This window comes from Equus asinus, chromosome 4 (genome assembly GCF_041296235.1).
Source record: "Equus asinus isolate D_3611 breed Donkey chromosome 4, EquAss-T2T_v2, whole genome shotgun sequence".
NCBI lineage: Eukaryota > Metazoa > Chordata > Mammalia > Perissodactyla > Equidae > Equus > Equus asinus.
Genome location: NC_091793.1, coordinates 48442650 through 48465905, shown reverse-complemented (window position 1 = coordinate 48465905; position 23256 = coordinate 48442650). Strand labels below are relative to the sequence as shown.

Here is a 23256-nt window from a genome sequence, read left to right as displayed (position 1 = left end):
CTTATGTTGATGTTAATTTTCAGTTGTTAATATTTCTTTGCTTGCAGCTTTCAGATGTTGACCTATCAAAGCCCATCTATTTAATGTCATTTGGTTTCTAAAACTTTTATTCTAGTAACAACCATTCTTTAAATGGATTTTGTTTTTTAGAACAGTTTTAGGTATATAGAAAAATTGAGTAGACAGAGATCCCAGGTATATCACACCCAGTGCCACCTATTATTGACATCTTACATTAGTGTAGTATATATGTTACAATTAATTAACCAGTGCTGAGGCATTATTATTAACTAAAGTCCACAGTTTACTCAGTTTTCCTTCATTTTACATAATATCCTTTTTCTGTTCCAGGATGCCATCTAGGATAGCACATTCCATTTATTGTCATGTCTCCTTTGGCTCCTCTTGATTGTGACAGATTCTCAGACTTTGCTTTTGATGACTTTGACAGTTCCGAGGATTCCTAGTCAGATATTTGTAAAATGTTCTCCATTGGAATTTACCTGTCGTTTTTCTCTTGATTAGACTGGGTTTATGGGTTTTGAGAGGAAGAACACAGGTAAACGGACATTTTCATCACACGATATCAAGGGACTAAGGGTCTGTGCTTCAGCATGACTTATCACTGTCCGGGCTGACCTTGATCACTGGCTGACATAGTGTTCCTCAGGTTTCTCCACTGTGGAGGTACTCCTGCCTGCTTCCTTCCTTTCCGTATGTGCTTTTTGGAGGGAAGTCACTACGCACGGCCAACGTTTATGCAGTGGTGGGGAATTATGCTCCCCCTCCTTGAGGGTAGAGTAGATACATAAATTATTTGGAATTCTTCTGCAAGGGAGATTTGTCTCTTCTCCCTCCTTTATTTATTTATTATATCATTTATTTATCAGTATGGACCCATGGATATCTATTTTATACTTTGGGGTTATAATCCAATACTGCTTATTTTCTTGCTCAAATTTTTGCAGCTTTGGCCATTGGGAGTTATTTAAGCAGCCTCCTGTGTCCCTTTGACACTTCGACATAATATCCTCATCTGTGCGCGCGTGTGTGTGTGTGTGTGTGTTGCACTTTCTCCCTTTCTGGCACTACAAGATGCTCCATGCCATCTTGTATGTTTCCAGCTCCAGTCCTAAAATCAGTCTGCTTCTCCAAGGAACCCTGGTTCTTTTTATTGGAAAGTAGTACTAGAAACTGAGAAGTGGACACTAGGTAACATCATTTAAGGAATAAAAAATCCACAAACTTTTAAGCAAAATTAAGAAGAATCTCAAGTATGACTAAATGAAAGAATAGATGGTCATCTTAGGTTTCTTCTCTTTGCATTACATTTTTTTAATATTCTAAATTTCCATTTTTACCAATATTAGTATCATATGTATGAATAACGATTATGAGATATTTCAAATAGGTTAATATTTGTGATTGTAATTGAAATGAAAAAGAAGCTGTTGTTTTTGGTGACCTTTTACTACCAAAATAACCCAAATATGTTTGATTTTAAACTTTAGATAAATATCATGTGTCATTCATTATATCGGATAGTACATGAAATATGCTTTGATACTCTTTGGATTGTTTATATAACCGTACTCTCCTTTGATGAAAACCTTATTTGTAAAGTATAATCTGGTCTAAAAAAAATCTGTTTTCATCAGTGAATTTCAATCTATAACTGATTTATTAAGCTGTTAGACGTTTATCTGGATATATATGAGTGCTTTCTAATGAATGTTTGAACTCAGTGGAAAGTATTATGGTGTTTTGTAGAGTCAGCTTGAATGAATGAAAGAATTCCTTATAATTTAAAGTGCTGGATATCTCACTAGCATACTTTTTTATGCCCTTAATCTTTAAATTCTTTCCTTAGGAAGACTGAATATGCCCATCCATTGAACCTCTTTATATCTTTTGAAATGCCAAACATTAAAATTCTTTTATCTTGTCTGTTAATTGATATGGAAAAAAGTTTCTGATTCTATACAGAGGGTAATTATTAATAAGGAAACTCACCTTCCCTTTGAAGGGAAACAGAACTACCTTGACAATTTGATTATGGCAAAATTTTGGTTAATCACATGAATATATTCTAGAAACAAATCCTAATTATACTTTTAGCCATGCATTCCTTCTTGTCACATATTCAGAAAAATATGCTTTTATATTCGATTTTGGGGTGAGTCTCCAATGATAACTTTTAGAAAGAGGGGCAGCTAGGAGGAATCCTACATTATTGATATGAGGAAAGCTTAGACTTCAGTGATGAATGGTGGGGACAAAATAGAGGATGCTAGATTTGATGTTCTATCTGGATAGACTTTTCTCTCAGTTATTCTTATAGCATTCAGATACTGATTTTTATCTACTTTCTTATTACAACTCTACTGTCATTGCCAAGGGTTTAATTTGGAATTAAATGAGCCTTGTGCTTAAGTAATTTATTTTCATTAGTTTGCCAAAAAGTGAGTCTCATGATGGTTTTAATATTCTAAGGCAGAATGTTTACATTTTTCTTTCACTGAGTCTAAAATACTCCTTTTCAGTTTCCTTTATGTCCTACAAAATCTGAGATCAGAAGACAATATTGGAGCTGCCATCGTGAATGACAGTTTTCCTTGAATACAGAGACGGGAGCTATTACAGTTGATTTTGCTCTTCTTGTATGTTATTTCTTTAGTCAAAGACTCTCACAGAAGAACATAGTTCACTGCAGGGTTTCTATAAAGGCATCACCACTAATTAATATGGCAGGGTCTTCTCATCAGCTTTGCTTTCACATTTCGGGTGATGTGTGGGAAATATTTTCATATTTTATGATAAATTTCACATTATTTGCTTATTAAGCTACAACTACATGCTTTTACTCCAATAGTGTGTCCAAAGACTAAAGATAAAATTGTCAACCATGAGCTTTCTATTCTTAGCTGATTTCCTATGTGTGACCATTCGAGAAAAACCCCTCTAAAATCTTGTAATTAGAAATATATAGTTTTTATTTTTTCAATAAAATGGAGATTAGAGCTGATTTCCCTTTTTATGGTAAAGAAGAACTTTTAAAAAGGTGAACATATTTGAACTTTTAGATAAATTAGAGTTTCATAAAGCAGATTTATATAATTTTGTAAATAAATAGTGAATGAAAACATGAAGGAACACTGTCTATTCAATAATTGACATGAAATGTGTTGGATAAAAAATTTTAGGGTGCAATAATTTTCCTATTTCTAATTCTGCTTTTGGAAGGAAGTTGTAGTCAGGAAAGTGTTTCTCTCGAACATAAGTCATTGCTTTCAAATGTGCTTTGCATGGAGAGAGGGAGACGGGCAGAAAATGTTGTGATATAGAACTGACTAGGCCCAGTTTCTGTGTATGATGACAACCAAGTTATTTTTAAATGGCCTTGGAGTTGTGCAATATTGTTTAATTTATGAGCCTTCATGGGATATTGGGTGTGAGAATTTATCATAACGGGATTTAAAATGTGTGAGATAATGACTTATGGTTTGAAGGTCAGAATTAGTTTAAGAATCATTTATTTGAATGCCTACAAATATCAAGCTCTCTATTAATCTCTGAGGATTCAAAGACGTCAGTTATTATATTCCAGAGAGTGCTTTTAGGTAATGTTATCTTAATTTTGTATCCCAACTGGTATGCATTGTGTTTTTATCTGATTTTCTTGTGAAATTAAGAGATTCTCTACCAAAATTAAGGCAAGAACCACAAAACAATTGTAGGTAGGTTGAATTGGGGCATGGAAAAGTATTTTTTAATGTTGAGAAACAATGATTATTAAAAAATAGCTACAGTAAATACTAAATATAGAAAAGTATAGGAAGAATCAGATACGTGCCCACAACCAGAATTTAGATTTGTTAACATTATTTGTATATTTGTTTCAAAAATTTTTTTTAACTCAAGAAAGCTAAGTTTAGTCATATCAGATTGTCAAACCTTTTAGTTTTTTCCAATAAACTTTTTGGGGCTGTGAATAAATAGCAACCATTCAAAAAATTGGAATTTTCTCCAATTCTCTTTTTTTACTTAGATTAATTTGAAATATATTCTTTTCACTTTAATTTTCATTTTGATTATCAAATGAGATCCAGCATCTTTTCAAGTATTTGTTGGTGTCTTTTCTCTGAATTTCCTGTCTATACTTTTAAATCTATTTTTTTCTGTCGGGTTATTTACCTTTTGTGATTCATATTTAGGAGACTAATTCCTTTTCTGGGAACAAATCCTCTGTCTTCTCTGTATTGTAACAAGCCTTGCATATTTCAATCCTGAATTCTACTTATTACAAAGATCTCAATTCCTTTATAGCCTGACCTTCCTGACACTCGTTTATTATACTAAGAATTCAATTTGTCCCAGAGCCTGGGAGAAAGCGTTATTTATGTTTCATTATGGTTTATTCATTTAGAATGAAGAAAATATGCCTTAAAACTTTGTGGAATGAAAGCCAGAGTCCAACAGTATTTTTAATATCAGTACTAAGAATTAGACTTGTCTAAATATGTGGTGATTCTCAACCTCAGCTGCATTAGCAGCTTCTATGGAGATTTTAGTCAGACTAGGGCATTGATATTTTTTTAAAGCTCGCAATTGATATTGATGGTCCTTTAGGTCTGAAAACTATCATTTAAGGCTCTATGATTCTTCTCCTCCCCAAATGTTTTTCTAGACAAAATAGAATATGCAGATCTCCGAGAGCACAGGCTCTCTTGCCTCTCACAGGTCTATCTCCAGGGCATAGGAGAGGAGTACCTGCCACATACAGCAGCCTTAATGATATGTGGAATGAACTGATCATGTTTTTGTTATTAAATTGCAATCTTTTTTTTTTTTTTGAGGAAGATTAGCCCTGAGCTAACTGCTGCCAGTCCTCCTCTTTTTTGCTGAGGAAGCCTGGCCCTGAGCTAACATCCGTGCCCATCTTCCTCTACTTTATATGTGGGACGCCTACTACAGCATGGTGTGCCAAGTGGTGCCATGTCTGCACTCGGGTTCCAAACCGGTGAACCCCAGGCCGCCGAGAAGCGGAACATGCGAACTTAACTGTTGGGCCACCGGTCTGGCCCCTACAATCATTTTCTAATGCTCCCAGTCAAAGGTTACACTCAGATCATGTTTACGTTTCCCAAATTTTGAAGTTGCATCTTCTATGTGTGGATTTTTACTAGTTTTAATTTTCAGGTTTGTGGTGGTAACTCATCAGAACCCTCATGCCTTATCTCGGAAATACTTTTGTTGAATCAAGTTGATACACCAAGCCAAAAACAAAGAAATGCTGAGGCTAATTGTGTGGTCACTTGGCTCCTAGTTGTAGCTCAGTAAAAATTTCTTTCTTTTTTTGGGGGAGGGGGAAGATTAGCCCTGAGCTAACATCTGCTGCCAATCCTCTTTTTGCTGAGGAAGGCTGGCCCTGAGCTAACATCCGTGCCCATCTTCCTCTACTTTATATGTGGGATGCCTACCACAGCATGGCTTGTCATGTGGTGCCATGTCTGCAGCTGGGATCTGAACCGGCGAACCCCAGGCCGCCAAAACAGAACGTGTGCACTTAACCACTGCGCCACCGGGGTGGCCCCAAATTTCTTAATTTGATTTAATCCATAAATCAGAGCATAGAATAAAACGTTTTCCATGCTTTCTTTTCTTTCACCTTATTTTTAAGGCCATCCCTACAGGAACCGTGAATGAGGTTAGAAGAGAGCTTTGGTTTTACCAGAATCCCATTTTTATGGGTGTTAATTTTTAAGAAAATTTTATGAGATGGCATTAAAGAGACTTGGAAATTGCCATTTCAAACTTAGACTGATACTTCAAAAGTGATAGCCAATCACAAGGCCTTAGAAATTCTTCCACTTTAAGCATTTTAACGTCAATTTCCTTTTACCTATTAGTTGATTTTCCTTTTAATAGTGTCACTTATTTAGCCCTTACGACTTTACCATTGTTAGAATGAATGTGTGAGAGCTTCTCACTTCGGAACTTCCTTAGTGTCTCTCTCTTTTTTTTTTTATTGAAGTATAGTTAACATACAATATTATGTAAGTTTCAGGCGTACAACATAGCAATTCGACATTTGTGTGCATTACAAAATGATCACTATGATAAGTCTAGTAACCATCCGTCCCCTTGCAAAGTTATTACAGTACTATTGCCTATATTCCCTATGCTGTACATTGCATCTCTGTGACTTATTTCTTTTATAATTTTTATAAGTTTGTGCTTCTTAATCCTCATCACCTCTTTTGCCCTTCTTCCTACCTCCCTCCCCTCTAATGACCACCAGTTTCTTCTTTGTATCTATGAGCTTGTCTTTGTTTTGTTTTGTGTGTTCATTTGTTTTGTTTTGTAGATTCCATATATATGTGAAAACATACAGTATTTGTCTGTCTCTGTATGAGTTACTTTACTTAGCATAATACCCTCAACATCTATCCATGTTGTCACAAATGGCAAGATTTCATTCTTCATGGCTGAGTAATACTCCATTGTGTGTGTGTGTGTGTGTGTGTGTGTGTGTGTGTGTGTGTGTATATATATGCCACTTCTTCTTTATTCATTCATCTATCGATGGACACTTTGGTTGCTTCCATATCTTGGCTACTGTAAATAACGCTGCAGTGAACATAGGGGTGCATATATCTTTTTGAATTAGTATTTTCATTTTCTTTGGATGAATACCCAGAAGTGGAATTGCTGGATCATATGGTGGTTCTATTTTTAATTTTTTGAGTAATCTCCATACAGTTGTCCGTAATGGCTGCACCAATTTACATTCCCACCAACACTGTTCACTTTTCTCTGCTTTGCCAACACTTGCTACTTGTTGTCTTTTTGATAATAGCCCTTATGGCAGGTCTGAGGTGATATCTCATTGTGGTTTTGATTTGCATTTCCCTGATGATTAGTGATGCTGAGCCTCTTTTCCTGTGTCTCTTGCCATCTGTATGTCTTCTTTGGAAAAATGTCTATTTAGTTCCTCTGCCCATTTTATAATTGGATTTTTTTTTTTTGCATATTGAATTTTATGAGTTCTGTATATATTTTGGATATTAGCCACTTATCAGCTATATCATTTGCAAATATCTTCTCCCAATTGTTAGGTTGTCTTTTTGTTTTGTTGATCGTTTCCTTCGCTATGCAAAAGCTTTTTAGTTTGATGTAGTCACATTTTTACTTTCGTTGCCATTGCCTGAGGAGAGAGATCCAAGAAAATATTGCTAAGACCAATGTCAAAGACCTGACTGCCTTTGTTTGTGTCTGAACTTTAGTATCTCTTGATCTTAGTTATGTCAGTTGTTTAAAAGGGAAACTGTATGTGACAATGTTTTAAAATGTAAAATACATCATAAAGTAATGCTAGCATTTTATTACTACTTACGTTTTTTCATTTTTGTCATTTTCTCAGTGTTTAGTCTCTTACATAATATTTATCATTGAACAGTTTTCATTACTCACATCTTTATTTTGTAGTTTATTGTATTTAAATATTCTTCCAGCATAATAAAAACTAGAGTTGCTTTTATCACATCTTCAAATCTTAATGTTTTATTTTGGTAATAATTTATTAACATTTAATAGATTAAAGATGTTTTTATTAAAACTTAATGAATAAGGTAGTTTTGCCTTATGACATTTCTATCTTTAGTAGTAAAATGGAATTACATAATTATTAAGGCTCACTTCTGGAGTTTCATGACCAGCAAAGAAATCCGATATTTCCTTCCCCGTGCAGTTCTCTTACTTCTTTGCCTCTCTTTCTGCCTGGGTACAGCTGTTGTTGTAATGCCTTCTTCCTCGCCTCCTCTCCACTCGCTCCCGCCAGAAGACAGTTGTAATAGAATGGCTTAGTTACACTTAATACACTTAGATACAAAATGTACTTTTGGTATAAACTCAAAATTAAATTGTTTTTCAAGATCAGTCTTCTCTATCCGTGAGATCTTGTCTCATTCATCTTTGCCAAATGCTATGTTTCTTTCTTGTGTAATCTAAGACTACTCAATTACGTGATTGATTCATCAAGTTATTGCAACTTTTAACATATGGTTTTGTGTTAGGTTTTTTTTCTAAAATCAAGAAATTTTAGGACTATTGTTGAGTAGAATTTCAGAAGGGTGAAAGAAAGGTTTGCGAAAGTTATTTTTAGATGATAATGAGGCTTTTGACCATTTCATTTTGCCAGGACAGACCTGAAAGTTGAAGACTGGTGATGGCTGATATGTTACTCCTCCTATGGTTAAAATCCCCTACAGCATTACATGAATTAATTTTGAGCAAAAGTCTGCCACATGTTTTAAAACACTGGGGCAGTTAATTCTGTGAATTTAGCATTGTGTGATCTGATGTTAATGAACAATCCTACCTCTTAAAATTGTCCGTAATTTTCCTATTTGCTGCTTTTCATTTTCCTTATTCTGAATTTTTAACTTCCCACCTCCTTTTCCTTTACTTCTTTTATACTCAGAATTACCCCTCTTTAGATATTTAAAATGTTTTTCAAAATAATTTTGAAATGAAAAGTGGATATATCACCAAAAAAACCCCTCAATGAGTTACAAACTTCTTGTTTTGCAGAGAAAAAAACTTCCAAGTTCTTAGAGTAAGGTCCCATTAATGATTTTGAAAGTTGGGAATAACACAATCTGTGTTACAAAGGGCCGGCTCACCAGTTAGGAGGAGACCATTGTGGTAATCCAGGTGTTGGCATTTTGGACTAGAGTGATGATAGAAGAGATGGAGAGAAATGGATCAATTTGGGATATGTTTTGAAGTGAAAGTGAGAGGACTTGGTAAGGGATGGACTGTGGAGGGAAGGAGAGAGGCTGTGAAGAAGAAACTGATTACATAGTGTTACCGTCTGTGAGGTGGTGATGATTGGAGGAGAAGCCATTTCATTTCTGGAGGATAAGAAGTCACATTCTATTTTGTGCATTTTTGAGTGTGAGATACTTAAGTGAATATGCCCAACAGGCAATTGAATAAATGACTATGGATGTGAAGGAAGGTTATGGTGTGGTTAGTAACATATATTAATAATTTTAAAAATCATGAACCTTCTTGAGATCATTAGATCCAGAGTAGAGAGAGAGCTGATGGTCCATGACCAGTGGCTTCCAGCAATTAGGGGAGGAGTGACTGAGACAGTCTGAGGAGGCAGTTTAGTATAGAATACACAGAGTCTGTTTTGATAGAAGTTGTACGTGCTGAACATATATTGTTCTTTGCGGGGTTTTTATTGAGATATAATTGACATTAAACATTGTATTAGTTTTAGATGTGCAGCATGATTTGATATGTGTATATAGTGCAAAATGATTACCACAATAAGTTTAGTTAACATCCATCACCACAAATGGTTGCGAAAAATTTTGTCTTTTTCTTGTGATGACAACTTTTAAGATCTGCTCTCTTAGCAACTTTCAAATATGCAATACAGTGTTGTTAACTATGGTCACTGTGCTATACTTTACATCCCCAGGGCTTATTTACCTTAGAACTGGAAGCTTATACCTTTTGACCACTTTCACTCCTTCAACCATTTCACCCCCCCCGCCTCTGGCAACCACCAATTTGTTCTCTGGATCTATGGTTTTTTTGTGTGTTTGTTTTTTTAAGATTCCACCTATAAGTGAATCACACAGTATTTAACTTTCTCTGTCATACTTATTTCACTTAGCATAACACCCTCAAGGTTGATACATGTTGTTGCAAATGGCAGGATTTCCTGATTTTTTATGGCTGAATAATATTCCATTGTGTGTGTGTGTATGTGTGTGTGTTAACAGATAGATAGATAGCACATTTTCTTTATCCATTCATGTGTTGATGGACACTTAGGTCATTTCCATGTCTTGCCTATTGTAAATAATACTTCAATGAACATGGGGGTGAAGAGATCTTTTTAAGATAGTGATTTTGTTTTCTTTGTATAAATACCCAGAAGTGGAATTGCTGGATCATACTGTAGTTCTATTTGTAATTTTCTAAGTAAACTCCACACTGCTTTTCATAGCAGCTGCACCAATTTACATTCCCACTAATAGTGCAAAAGTGTTTCCTTTTTTCCCACATCCTCACCAACACTTGTTATTTCTTGTCTTTTTGATAATAGCCATCCTCCTGGTGTGAGGTAAGATCTCATTATGATTTTGATTTGCATTTCCCTAATAGTTAGTGGTGTTTGCACCTTTTCACGTACCTGTTGGCCATTTGGATGTCTTCCCTGGAAAAATGTCTCTTCAGCTCCTCTGTCCACTTTTTAATCAGATTGTTTGTTGCTTTTTTTTCCTATTGAGTTGTATGAGTTTTTTTATATATTTTGGATATTAACTTGCTATCAGATATGTGATTTGCAAATATTTTCTCTCATTCAATATGTTGCCTTTTCTTGTTTTTTTTTTAAGATTTTATTTTTCCTTTTTCTCTCCAAAGCCCCCCAGTACATATTTATATATTTTAGTTGTGGGTCCTTCTAGTTGTGGCATGTAGGATGCCGCCTCAGCATGGCCTGATGAGTGGTGCCATGTCTGCGCCCAGGATCCAAACCAGCGAAACCCTGGGCTGCCGAAGCGGAGCACGTGAACTTCACCACTCGGCCACGGGGCCAGCCCCTGTCTTTTCTTTTTGTTCATGATTTCCTTTGCTTTGTAAAAGCTTTTCAGTTTGATGTAGTTCTGCTTGTTTATTTTTGCTTTTTTTGCCTTTTGTGGATTGTTTTTTAAATTAAACATTTGGCATACCCATTGTACGGTTTCAGGCACCATTTTGAAAGTCATTGAGTAAGACAGTCCTATACAATTTCAGAAGGTGTGCGGTAAGAGATTATGAATCATTAAAGATGGGATATAGTGTCCATCCTTCCCCCTCCCTCACTTCCTCTTCAGGACTTAGATTGTTTCAGGTCGGTAAATTCTTACTCAAGTTGAAGGAGTTTGCCACAAAATTCTCATTAACTGTAATGCCCTTTGGCCTTCCTCTCACAATTTTCTGTCTTTCTCTTGAAATAAGTCCATTATTAAAGTCATTTTATTTTTAAAAAGTTGTCATCAACATGAAAAATTTGGGACTCATGAGGAGTGTTGTTAGAGTTTTGATGTCACTGGTGTCAGTGACAACATGGTGTTGCAGATGAAAACCTGGTTTATAATTCTGCAAGTAGATTCAAGACAATGAGAAATGGGGACTGGCATAAACTTAGTTAAATGCTATTTTTCCTTTGAGTCAAGCAGAATCCTGTCATACTCCATATTTTTTGGCATGGCTTCTCTTTGTTTAACCAGGAATCTAAACTATAAAATGAAAGAATACAGTCTAATATATATACACACACACACTATGTCCCATGCAGAGTGCTAACTACTACTTTTACACTGTAGTCTCATTTTAACCTGATACCAGTTCTGGGAGGGAAATATATTCAGCCCATTTTATAGAGGTCAAGCAATTGAAGCTTTGGTTATTGGTATTTTAGAGAGGAAGAAGAAAAGATACTCATCAAAAGTTATATACCAAGTAGGATTCCACAGTCAATTTTTTCAGGTTAAAATTTCCCTAAGCATGTTTAAAAGGAGATGGAAATGAAGTCATGTATTTGAGCCCTATTGCTATGTTTTAAACTCTCCCTTTAAAAATTTTTTTCTTCTCTAAATGTGAAGTGAACTGTTCCCATGCTGTATTGATGCTAATCGTAATTACTTTCCCTTCTCTTTTGGTTTCAGAGGAAGAACTTGTCTCTTTTTCTCAGCATTAGTTTGTTAACTTTCTGGGGGACTTCCCTTTTGGGTGCCCGTTTATACTGGATGGGAAACAAACCACCAAGCTTTTCCAACTCTGACAACCCAGCTGCTGATTCGGATAGCCTCTTGGCTCGCACGCTCACCTTCTTCTACTTGCCAACCAAGAACCTCTGGCTGTTGCTATGCCCAGATACCCTCAGTTTTGATTGGTCAATGGATGCCGTGCCTCTGCTCAAAACAGTTTGTGATTGGAGGAACCTGCACACTGTGGCCTTCTATATTGGACTCCTCTTCCTTGCCTACTATGGTTTGAAGAGCCCAAGCGTAGAAAGAGAATGCAGCGAGAAATTTGTAACAAATGGCAAGCAGAATGCGAATGGACATAGCTGCCATTCAGATGTGGAGTACCGAAACTCAGAGATTAAGCCCAGCTTTGCATCCAAAGTGGAAAATGGCATTAAAAATAATGCATCACAGAGAATACAACTTCCTTCTACTGAGAACATTGTTGTTCTGTCTTTATCGTTGTTAATAATACCCTTTGTTCCTGCCACGAACCTGTTTTTCTATGTCGGCTTTGTAATTGCAGAGCGAGTATTATATATTCCTAGTATGGGCTTCTGCCTCCTCATTACAGTGGGTGCCAGAGCCCTATACGTCAAAGTCCAAAAGCGGTTTCTCAAAAGCTTGATTTTTTATGCTACAGCTACATTAATTGTTTTCTATGGACTCAAGACTGCAATCAGGAATGGAGACTGGCAGAATGAGGAAATGCTGTATAGATCAGGGATAAAAGTAAACCCAGCTAAAGGTAATATTTTATTTTCTGCTTTTGCCTGGACAGTTTACTCTTTCTGCCTCTTTCTATCTTTGCTTCTTGCCTTAAACACAGTATTAAGGAGGAAGAGGTCTTTTTATGCAATGTCCATATCTTTCTTTCTTTTTATTTATTTTGTTTTTATTTATTTATTTATTTATTTATGTTTTGAGGAAGATTAGCCCTGAGCTAACATCTGCTGCCAATCCTCCTCTTTTTGCTGAGGAAGACTGGCCCTGAGCTAACATCCATGCCCATCTTCCTCCGCTTTATGTGTGGGACGCCTGCCACAGGGCTTGACAAGCAGTGCCATGTCCGCACCCGGCATTTGAACCAGCGAACCCCGGGCCGCCAAAGCGGAACATGTGAACTTAACTGCTGCGCCACCAGGCCAGCCTCTCTTTTTATTTTTTTAAGAGGTGAGCCTTACACTTATTTAGAGACACAACTAACATTCCATATTTGGAATAGGGAAGTATTTTTCTATGTTCCTGACTACATTTGTCCAGGGGAATTAGACCTCCTGTTGTCTAAAAATATTGATTATCATAAGAATTTAGAAAAATGCTTGGTTTCCGCATTTTAAACTTCTGATATGGACATCATCTTTTTCATCATGTAATAAAAGTCAGGTTATCCCACTTAAGTATTCTATAGCTCTTCTGTTTTCCAAGCACTGCCTGAGGAAATACCATGAGACTTACACTGACATCTTTAAAATATTTGGAAGTAAGGCTATGTCTGAATCTTGGAACTGTGTCTCTAGGTGTCAGTGTGGGTGCATGCCGGTGTGAGTCACCCTTAGCTCTGCAGAGCCTAAATAATCTGAGTGTTGCCAAGCAGTTAGCACATTCTTATTTAAGAGTTCGTGAGTCCCTTAGGGAAATGAACGTCTCACTCTACAGTGAGAAGATTGATCATACTTTTCGTGATTGTTTTTGATTTAGAAAATTATTTTAGCAAATCTCAGAATCTATAGCCAGAGTAGAAAGTTGTCTCCTTTAAAGCATAAATGGTCAAAAGCTGTTACAGTGATTTCTCTGGGTTAGGCAATGAAATGGTGGTGGAAGCTAGAGGGCAATTGAATGAAAATAAGGTACATTTTAAGTGCAGAAATATATCATAGTAAATGGTGCCAAATAGTCTTGTTCTTCATAAGCCATCTTTTAGTTATTTATCTTTTAAATTATCGTTGCTTGCATGGCATTTGAACTGGGCTTTTCCTATTTTTTCTCTACAATTCTGTATCAGTATTCAAATAATGAAAGTGTAAAACTGTTCCAAATGTATGGAGTGGCCTGCTGATACAAATCAGGATAGACATGCAAAGATCTAGACATCCCAGAAGCAATTCTGGCGTCCTTATCTGATTACCAGTTAAGTCAAGAGTTCAGTGAGCAGCTACACATTTCTTTAAGCCAAGGAACTAATTGTTGATATTTATAATGCTTAATAGATTACAAGGATTTTAATGCGAGTAGAAACATTAAAATTAGCTACTGCATAGCATAGAATTCCTCAACTCTCATGGAGAAATCTTTACTATGTGACTTTTGTAGGTAGTGAATGCTGCACAGTTTATTGAAAGCCAGAACACAAATCTGGCTGTAAAAATTGTTGAAATCAGTTCTCACAGAATGCTTTTCAGCTAGTTTTTCTTCACTGGTAGATATGAGTATATAAAACAAGGTTATGTTGCCAGGTTATTTTCCTGTCGTTTAAAACAGATACATGGTAAGGAATTAAAAGAAAAAATGCAGCATATTAATTTCATCACAGGGTTGTTCTGAGGATTTATTAAATTTATTGGTTAAATTTCAGGTTAAACTACTGTAACAAAGAACCAAGATACCAGTGGCTTAAATAAGATAGAGCTTTATTCTTTCATGCGACAGCCTAAGTATGTGCAGCCCAGAGCTGATAAGATGGCGCCATGGGTTTTCAAGATCTGTGCTCCTTCTCTTTTGTTCCCTTGCCATCTTAGTAGTGTCACCCTGTCCATGTGGTCCAAGATGGCTCATTATCACATCAGCACTTCAGCTACAGGAAGACAAAGAGAAAGGGCAAGTGGTGGGTGTTCCCATTTTCTTTAAGAACATATCACAGAAATTGCACACACCATGTTGGCTCACAGACTATTGGCCACACCTAGCTGCAAGGAAGGCTGGGAAATGTTGTCTTTATTCTGGAAAGCCAAGTACCCAGCCAAATTTTATTACTCTTGAAGAAGGGGAGGGCAGACTCTCAGATGCTAGAGTATAGGTAGCAGTCTCTGTTCCAGAGTAGGTGAAAGCATTTTATAAACTCCTAGATATTTTCCAGCTTTAGCTACTATACTGTTGACGGTTATGATTCTGATTTTGATTGTTATTTTGGTGACATGGTGAAAATGCTTGATCAATTCTTCATGCATCCATTCCCTCAGTAAAACTAGCTATTAAGCATTTCCTTGATTTTTGATATGTTTCTTTTATCGAAACTGAAGTGGGTTCCCTCATGGAGAGTTAAATCAGACTCTTCACCAGAAGTAGTTGTCTCACAAATTAAGGTATATTTGCAGCAAATAGGAGACCATGAGGAATCATTTCCAGAGTCATGGTGTCCCCAGACAAGGAGAAGCAGGGACATTTATTTCAGATGGGGGATGAATATTCAAAAGGGAGCCGTGGGTATTTGCTCGCACAGGCTCAGTTGGAAAACATGCTTCCACATACACTGCAGGTTGAGGTAATGAGGCCTAAGCTCCTCCTGGAGCGATCTTAGCGTTAAAAAGAAGGCAAAGGTCATGTCACTCATGTGGTGAGTCTTGGTCTAGTTCAGGTGGGTGACTGTTGCCTCTCCTTAACATAACAAAGGGCAAAAACCAATTTGGGACAACAGTGAAAAGCTTCCAAACCCACTCTTGAATTCCTTGGGGCAACTAGTCTGTGACATTTCCATGTCTCCTTCCCAGTATTTAAGAAGTGCTATAGTATTTAGGTATTCCAGATTTTATTAGTTGAATGGATACATGACTGACCAGTATTATAAGTCCTCCAAGACATGAAAAATTGAATTCCTGGACCCCTCATCATCACCCGCACCCCAGCCAATGCTTTACTTATAGCCTTTACATCTCAGTTGATGGCAACTCTGTCTTCCCAGCAGCTCTGACTAACTCTTTGGAGTCATCCATACCTCTTCTTTTTCTTTCACATCCTACATGCATTTCATCAGCAGATCTTCTCTGCTCTGTCTTCAAAAATATATCCAGAACTCCAACACTTTTTACCACCTCTACTGCTGCCACCACGACCCAAGCCACCATCATCGTTCATCGGATTATATTACTAAACGCCTCTTACTTGATCTCCCTGCTCTTCTTTTCTTGCCTTTTGGCATACCTTGTAATGTTGTGTTGAAAGTCAGACCTGATGTATCAGGTACTAGGCACTAAGATGAATAGGCTTAGTGTAGGTTTAATGTTAATCTGTCTAGGAATGGACTAGGTTTAATGTTTGCTGTTACTGTAGGTACCAGAGGCTTCCTGTATGCCTGTGTCCTTGTTCTGGCCTCCCCATGTTGTCTTTGGGATCCTATGAACACGCAGAGTCTGTTTTGTATCTCCTTCCACTGTGATCCACTGTTGTTATCCCAGAGCCTTGTTGGTGTGTTGGTAAAATGTGGGGGAGGGGAAGTGGTCTATTATTTTCTGATTAAATCCTAGTGTCTCTGGGCTGTGACCTTCTTGAGTGTTTCTTAGCTTCCCCTACCTCCCCTTCCAGGTCAGACAGGAAGGCTAGAGGGGGCTGGAGGGAGAGGAATGCCCGTTCCCCACAGCTCTGGGACAAGGCTTTGCTAAGGTAGTTCTCCTGGCGAGTAGACCTTTGTTATGGAGAAGGATCAAGGCCTATTTCAAAAGGATTATTTTTCCCTTCCTTCTGCAAAGCCAGCAAGGCATCTTTCTTAGCTCTTCACTGTGAGAAACTTGTGGGGTCCCTGGAGGCAAAACCCACAAAGGGTTAGAGGCCATCAGGACTTTCTCACCCTTAATTAAGCTAGTCCACATTCAGCCTCCAGGAGCTCCTCACAATTGCCAGGTAATTGTCCCCATCAGTTGCAGTCTCCACAGCTTCTGCTCCAGCTAATCCCATCTCTGCTGTGACTCGGGATCTGCCTGTCTCTCCAGGTGATGTTTTGCCCTGCAACCTCAGTTCACTGATGGTTCCAAGAGAAGTCATTGATTTTTCAGTTTGTTTAGCTTTTTCTTGTAAGAATGGCAGTGACAACTTCCAAGCTCTTTACATGTCTGTGCTGTACGTCTGCTTTCATTTTTACATCCTTAGAGTCTACATTTAACTGGCAGCTCTAATGACCCTTTGGAAACACAGGCCAGAGGATGGCATTCACTGCCCCTGGTCCTCCTCCACTGGCTCCCATTTCTCTCAAAGTCAGAGCACGCAGTCACGGCCTCCACCCTGTGCTTCTACCAGCCTTCCCTTCACTTACTCCGCTCCAGGCCTCCTGCCCCCTTTGATGGGTCTCCTCTATGCCATGTAAGCTCCTGCCTCAGAGCTTTTGCTCTCATCCTTGCTTCTTTGTGGAGTGTATTTCCCGGGATATTCTCACCTCCGTCTCCCTCACCTCCTTCAGGTCTTTGGTCAAATGTTGCCGTATCTTTTAGGTGCTTTATGAAAAATTGGCTACCCTTTAAAAAATTGCAGCTACCTCTGCTTTATCCAGCATTCTCGATCCTCTTTCCATGCTTTGTTTTTCTCATAACACTTACTATTCGACATACTGTATTTTCATGTTTATGTGTTTGTTGTCTGAATGTGTTATCAGCATACACTAGAATGTATGACACAAGCAGGCAGGGATTTTTGCCCTTTTTAATGCCATATATGTGGCAAGTAGGACAATGTCTGGTAGAGAGAAGGCATTCAGTAATGAATACATTGAGTAGTAAATGTTAAAGCTATAATTCTTCTCCTTAGAGAGTTTATAACCTGTTGAGATAAGATATATATGTATTAAAGAAGGCAAAAGTGTGAAAAACATTATGCTGCTGATATACCAGGTACCGAGGCATGCTTATATTATAGGAAGAGGGATTGAATTGGGAGTGGAATTCATTTTGAATTCCATGACCACCTTCTGTGACATATGCTTCCATTTGATACAAGGCAAAGCTCTTCAAATCCAGGTTCCTTATTTTTTCCATCTATAACACGCTAATATTAATTCTGGCTACAGTTACTTCCTTAGCAATTATGAAACTGGTAGTAATCTTCCTTAAGGCCGATTTTTCTTAGTCTGTTATGTTATTGGAGCCTAGCAAAAGATTAGAAACACTTTAAGTCAGTCTTTCGTAAGGTTGTCTGAGATTACAGTTATTTCCTCGAGTTAGGTTTTTTCTCCTTCTTTGAAAGCCTTTGCAAATTTTGGAGTACTTTAGTCTACTGTGTGCTTTAACAGAGTATGATTTTAAGCCTCATGGAGCATTATACATTAAAGCTGCTGCCTTCAGTAACGGGTCCTCTAGACAGCTGCCACTCATTAACTGATTGCATGCAAATGATGATGGGCAAAGCCTGTCATAGTGACTGTGCTGCTAATTTATGCTTTAAATCTGGATAGTGGAGAAATGATAGCTGATTTGGACTGTGTAAACCACAAGTCCTGTCTCATTATGTGGTTGATAATGTCAGGAAAATAGTAGATATAGAAGATTACGGTAGTTTGCTGATTTCACAATGACTCTGCATTTTTGTGCTTAGGAAAGAGGAAATTTTCCCTGACGACTGCTTTAATGAGCAGTACATAATATTTGAAAGTGTTTTTTTGTGTATGTTTAAAACAACATATTTTCTAAGCCATGTTGATTAGTATTTGCTTGAAAAGAGCATTTCTTAATTTATTACAAAGTGGTTAAATGTATGATCACCCTTCTTCTTGGCCTCCAGCCTCATCTAAATCCCTGCGTCCTTGGCTCTTTGTAGGATTTGGCACCATTCATCTCTGGTACTATGGCTTTCAAGGCTCTGCACAATTTGACTCTGTCGTTTTCCACAGATGTCTCTTCTACAGTTTTGTCTCCTCCCTAAATTGATTCATTCTTCAAGGTTCTGCCCAAAAATTGCATTTATTTTCCTTCCTGTATGGAATCTAGAACACCACCTGGTATAAAGTATGCGGTCAATAAATGTGTCATTGACTTTCTAAGTTATTTTCCTCGTGACTTCATATCTATGTGGAACTTCTCCACCTGGGTGATTTACTAGCATCTCCAACTCATCGTCAGTCTTCCCTAAAACCAACTGCTTGCTGATCTTTTTATTAATTAAGGTCATAAGCACAGACTAGCAAAGTTATTATAAGTAGATGAATGAGCACACACACACACAAAAGAGTGACAGTGTGCAGTCAGCATAGCTGGTATATGAAGGGCATTTAAATTATTTTAAGCCATACATTAAAAAACAAGTGATTCTTTAGAATGGTTGGTTTATTAACTCTATATAATTTTGCTTTAAAAAACATGTGACTATGATTTTTCATTGTTTGAAAACAATTTCTTAAAAAACAATTAGGGACAATTAAGCAGGGTTAATCCAAGGAAAATTTGTTAACAAGCTAAAGTTTATTTTAGTGATGCCTGTTTCTAATGTAAATATCTGAGATAATAGATATAAAAATGTATATGTAATGATGCCCATATTTGAAAATCTAAAGGTGATGGCCCAAGGGTTCTATATTCAACCCCTCCTTATGCAAATGACGGAATACTGCCCATTAAGATACAGAAGAACAGAGACAAAATAGTTGTTTCAGCCATGCAATGTTTGACAGTTCTTCTTCCTGGATTTCCATAAAATTGATACTTCCATTTCAGCTTCACATAGTTTTCGATTTCAAGAAACAAGTATGTTGAAGGGATATCATTTTATGTAGGAAACAACTCATAATTGAAGTGAAATCTAAACCTCTAAGCCATGTGAAGCTTGACTAATTCATCTTGGATTCTGTGGTCTCAGTTTTTGTTCTCCTCTAATGGAGCGTCTTCTTTAACTGTGGTGAATTGCAGTTAACCAGCTAGCTTTGAAATTGTGTAGTAAGTTTTATTGTCTTTCTTAGATAATTTGTCATGTTCTTTCTACAGTAAGATGAAAATTTTTCCAAAGAGGTTCAGATCTTTGTAAAAAAATAAATTTATCTGTTAAGTCAGGAAGGGAAACTGGCATAGTATTTTATTAAGACTGGCTGGCCTGAGGTAAAAAGCTGTAAAATACAGATTTCATTTTAACAGAGGGATGTGGTAGGAGAGAGCTAGCTGATGTACTAGCAAAGGCTGTTCTGAGAGAAAAATGATACAAAGTTGAATCGGGCTTCATAGCGGAAAGATGTTCTGTGTTGCTGCTTCTCAGTTCATCGCTTCTCTTTTGAGTAGAAAAAAGAAATATAAAATAATAGGGCTGACGAGAATAAAATGAATTTGTCTCATTGGCTCAGTGAGACTAAGGTATTTTAAAAAGTAAATATGCTAAATTGTTAAATTAAGGCCCCTTTTAAACGTGATTCTCTAAGAAATCAACTAGGGTTGTTTTTCAGTTGGGATGGAGTGGTCACAGAAGTTCAAAAGCATATCGTTTCCTTGCCTCTAAGAATGGAGTGGCACATAAATCTTGTCCTTTGTTCCTGCTCTAGTGACTACAAGTACAGTTGTGGGGAGAAAGAAACCAGAGCACAACAGACTAAATGAAAATGGTCCTGTGGTGTATTTATCTATGAAGCAGGTGACATACTGCTGACCCTGACTTTGAGATTATCCATAACAAAACTTTCAGAATCTTTAGGGGCTTTTGAAAACCCTCAAACCTAAAGTTAGTGTTGCTTTAGATTGAATATATTTACTAGTGGTTGTATTCACAGGAATTGAAACTAGCATATGATTAAAATAAGGATGAAGTTAAAATTATTCTGATTTCCATATTAGTTTTCATATTTGATTCTTAAAATTCTCTGATGTTTCTTTTCTTTTATTAAATATGTATGAAATATATCATTCATTGAGAAATATATATATGCACATACATCGTATTTGTACTGTTTAGAGAATAATATTAAAAAAAAACCCGTTTTGTAGCTTAGGAAAAAATATTACCTGTATTTCACAATTTTTTTTCTTTCAATTCATTTGTTTTCTCTTATTCTATGCTAGAACCTCCATTACAATGTTAAACAGAACTGATAACAACAGGTTTTTTGTCTCATTCTTGTTTAAATAAGAATTTTTGTAATATTTCACCGTTAATTATGTACATTTTATGGGTTTTTCTGTAGGTAACTTATCAGTAGGGTTTTCCTCTTATTTCTAGTTTGATTTCTTTTTATGAATTAGTACTGATAATGATATGGCTTTTCCCCTACTCAATCTGTTAATTTGATGATTTATATTAATAGATTTTTTTTAATGTTGAATCTACTTTGCATTCCTGGAATAAACCCAGGAATTACTTATGATGCATTATGGTTTTTATATTCTTCTAAAGTTGTTTTCACCCCTTTTATTGAGTGAGATTGGCAGTTCCAATCTTGTGGTGTCATATTCTGGTTTTAGAATCAATTAACCTTACAGAATCAGTTTGGGAATATTACATCTTTTTTGTTTCCTGAAAGGTTTTATATAAAATTAGAGTTACCTTTTTCTTCTATATTTGGTAGAATTTATCTATAAAACTCTCAGTTTGATGATTTGTTTATGAGTTGATATACTTTTTTTCTATTGATTTAATTTCATGATTTTGGAAACATTCAGATTTACTTTTGGATCAATTTTGTACTTTTTTTTCTGGATTTTGTTCAATTTAGCTTGAGTTTCAAATTTATTTGTACAAAGCTATATGTAATATTCTCACAGTATCTTTCTTGAAATCTCGATTGCAACCGTAGTTTGAAATATATTTTTGCTTTGAGATTCTTTGGGCAACGGGCATCGTGTTGCCCCAAATTCTGTGAAGGTAGATTTATGCATAGGAGGAATTCCCAGGGAATTTTTTATTCTTTTTTCTGTTCACCCAGATATGTTTGACAGACAATGCACCCATCTTCTCTTTCTCTGAGTTTTTTTCTCTGTTTGTTTGACAGTTTCTAGTTCGTCTACTCAGTGTCAGAGGGCTTGAGTTTATGTGGCTTCTGCAATGGGATATCATCTGTGAAGCCAGTTAAAGCCTGGGCCGTGGTTCCTCAGAATTCCACAGATAACGCAGGGTGAATACCATCTTCAGAGCTCGTTTACCTTTCTAGATTCCTGCTTCCAAGCAGTTTCCAGACTTGAGGATTCTCCTTACTTTCCCACCAATTAATACATTCATCAACAAATATTTTTTATCTAGCATTTTTATGTGTTCCGTACAAGGAAGGAAGCTCTGGGCATTGAGTTTCCCCATACTACCAGAAAGGGAAACCTACGAAATACCTTCAAATCTGGCATCTGTTAAGGAATGCTTAGCTATGTTAGAAGTTATATTTGAGACTAGAATTGTTTAAGACATAGCTGATAATTTTGAAGTTTTAAATTCTCTTTCGACGAAAGAGAACTAAGCTGCATGAATAACCTAAAAAGCGTATTAGAGCATTATCTTGTACAAAATCACATTACAGATATTTGACCCTTATAAAACACAAAAGGGTTAAATATGTTTGTTTCCTGCTGTTGTGTAAAATTACCAATAATGTCATAGATATAGCAGATTTTCAAGAAGACAAACACAACATGTTTTTTAGTTTTACCCTTATTATCCACACCTACTTCTGGTGGTCATGAATTTAAAAGAAAATTCCAGTTAAGTCTCAAGGGATTATGGAAAAATCTAAGATGTTCCAAGTCATAGAATTATGGAAAAAGGGTTGGCTGTAGAAGACCATTTATGTATAACCCTTTGGGAAGATGGCTAAAACAGAGTGTGAACCCTATTTTTATGCATATGGGTGTTAAATTAGAAATCTCATCTTTTTAGCTTTGCATATTAGTGTTAAATTTATTTGTAATTTAAAAATATGGATTTTTTTTTTTTCCCATCCAGGGGGATCTAGCAGACACATACATATTATGTACTTACTAAAAAGTAAATAAGGATCAAACATTTAAAAAATTTAGATTTAAAAAATGATAATATTGTTTTCCAAGTAAGAAACCTCAATCCAATTTGATCAAATAATAGAGAGAAACAAATTAAAAAAACAACAAAACTTCTTGAGGGTAGAACTATGTTAGGGGCTATATTGTATCTCTTGTTTAGGATTCGCGTTCCCAGTAATACTAGCTGCCACTCTGGACATTCATTCAGTCATCTTAAACAGCATAATTCAATTCCTTTACGTAAAACACCATGGGATATTATATTAAAGTTTCAACATTAATAACTTTTTTGGAAGTAGTGTATGCATACATTTTAATTAGGAAAGCTTTCTCTCTAGGAATTATAAGTGTAGAAAGAAGGGACTGGATTAGATATGCAATACAGCAGCTGAGAGTCAAATCTTGACAAGAACAGATTGCTGAGGTGTCAACATACTTTTTTTTTTAGTGAAGTTCTTTCCCTGGATGGCAGAGGAAACTTAACAGTCTTATGATGTCTGGGGCTCTGTAGATTGCAACTGGGAGTTTGTATAAGAAAGAAATGCGGTAAACACTTTTTCTTCTCT

General features: G+C 36.4%; 1 protein-coding gene across 5 annotated transcripts in view; it reads left to right on the top strand.

The window, feature by feature from the left end:
* TMTC2 (transmembrane O-mannosyltransferase targeting cadherins 2) overlaps window positions 1-23256 on the top strand; it is a 386898-nt gene that overhangs the window by 174329 nt on the left and 189313 nt on the right. For all 5 annotated transcript variants that reach the window (XR_011502690.1, XM_014833852.3, XM_070507209.1 and 2 more), the window contains one exon: window positions 11736-12564. Coding sequence is in view for 4 of the 5 variants with exons in the window: in XM_014833852.3 (XP_014689338.1) it covers window positions 11736-12564 (829 nt within the window). In the remaining variant the exon portion in view is untranslated. The remainder of the gene's footprint in view (window positions 1-11735; window positions 12565-23256) is intronic.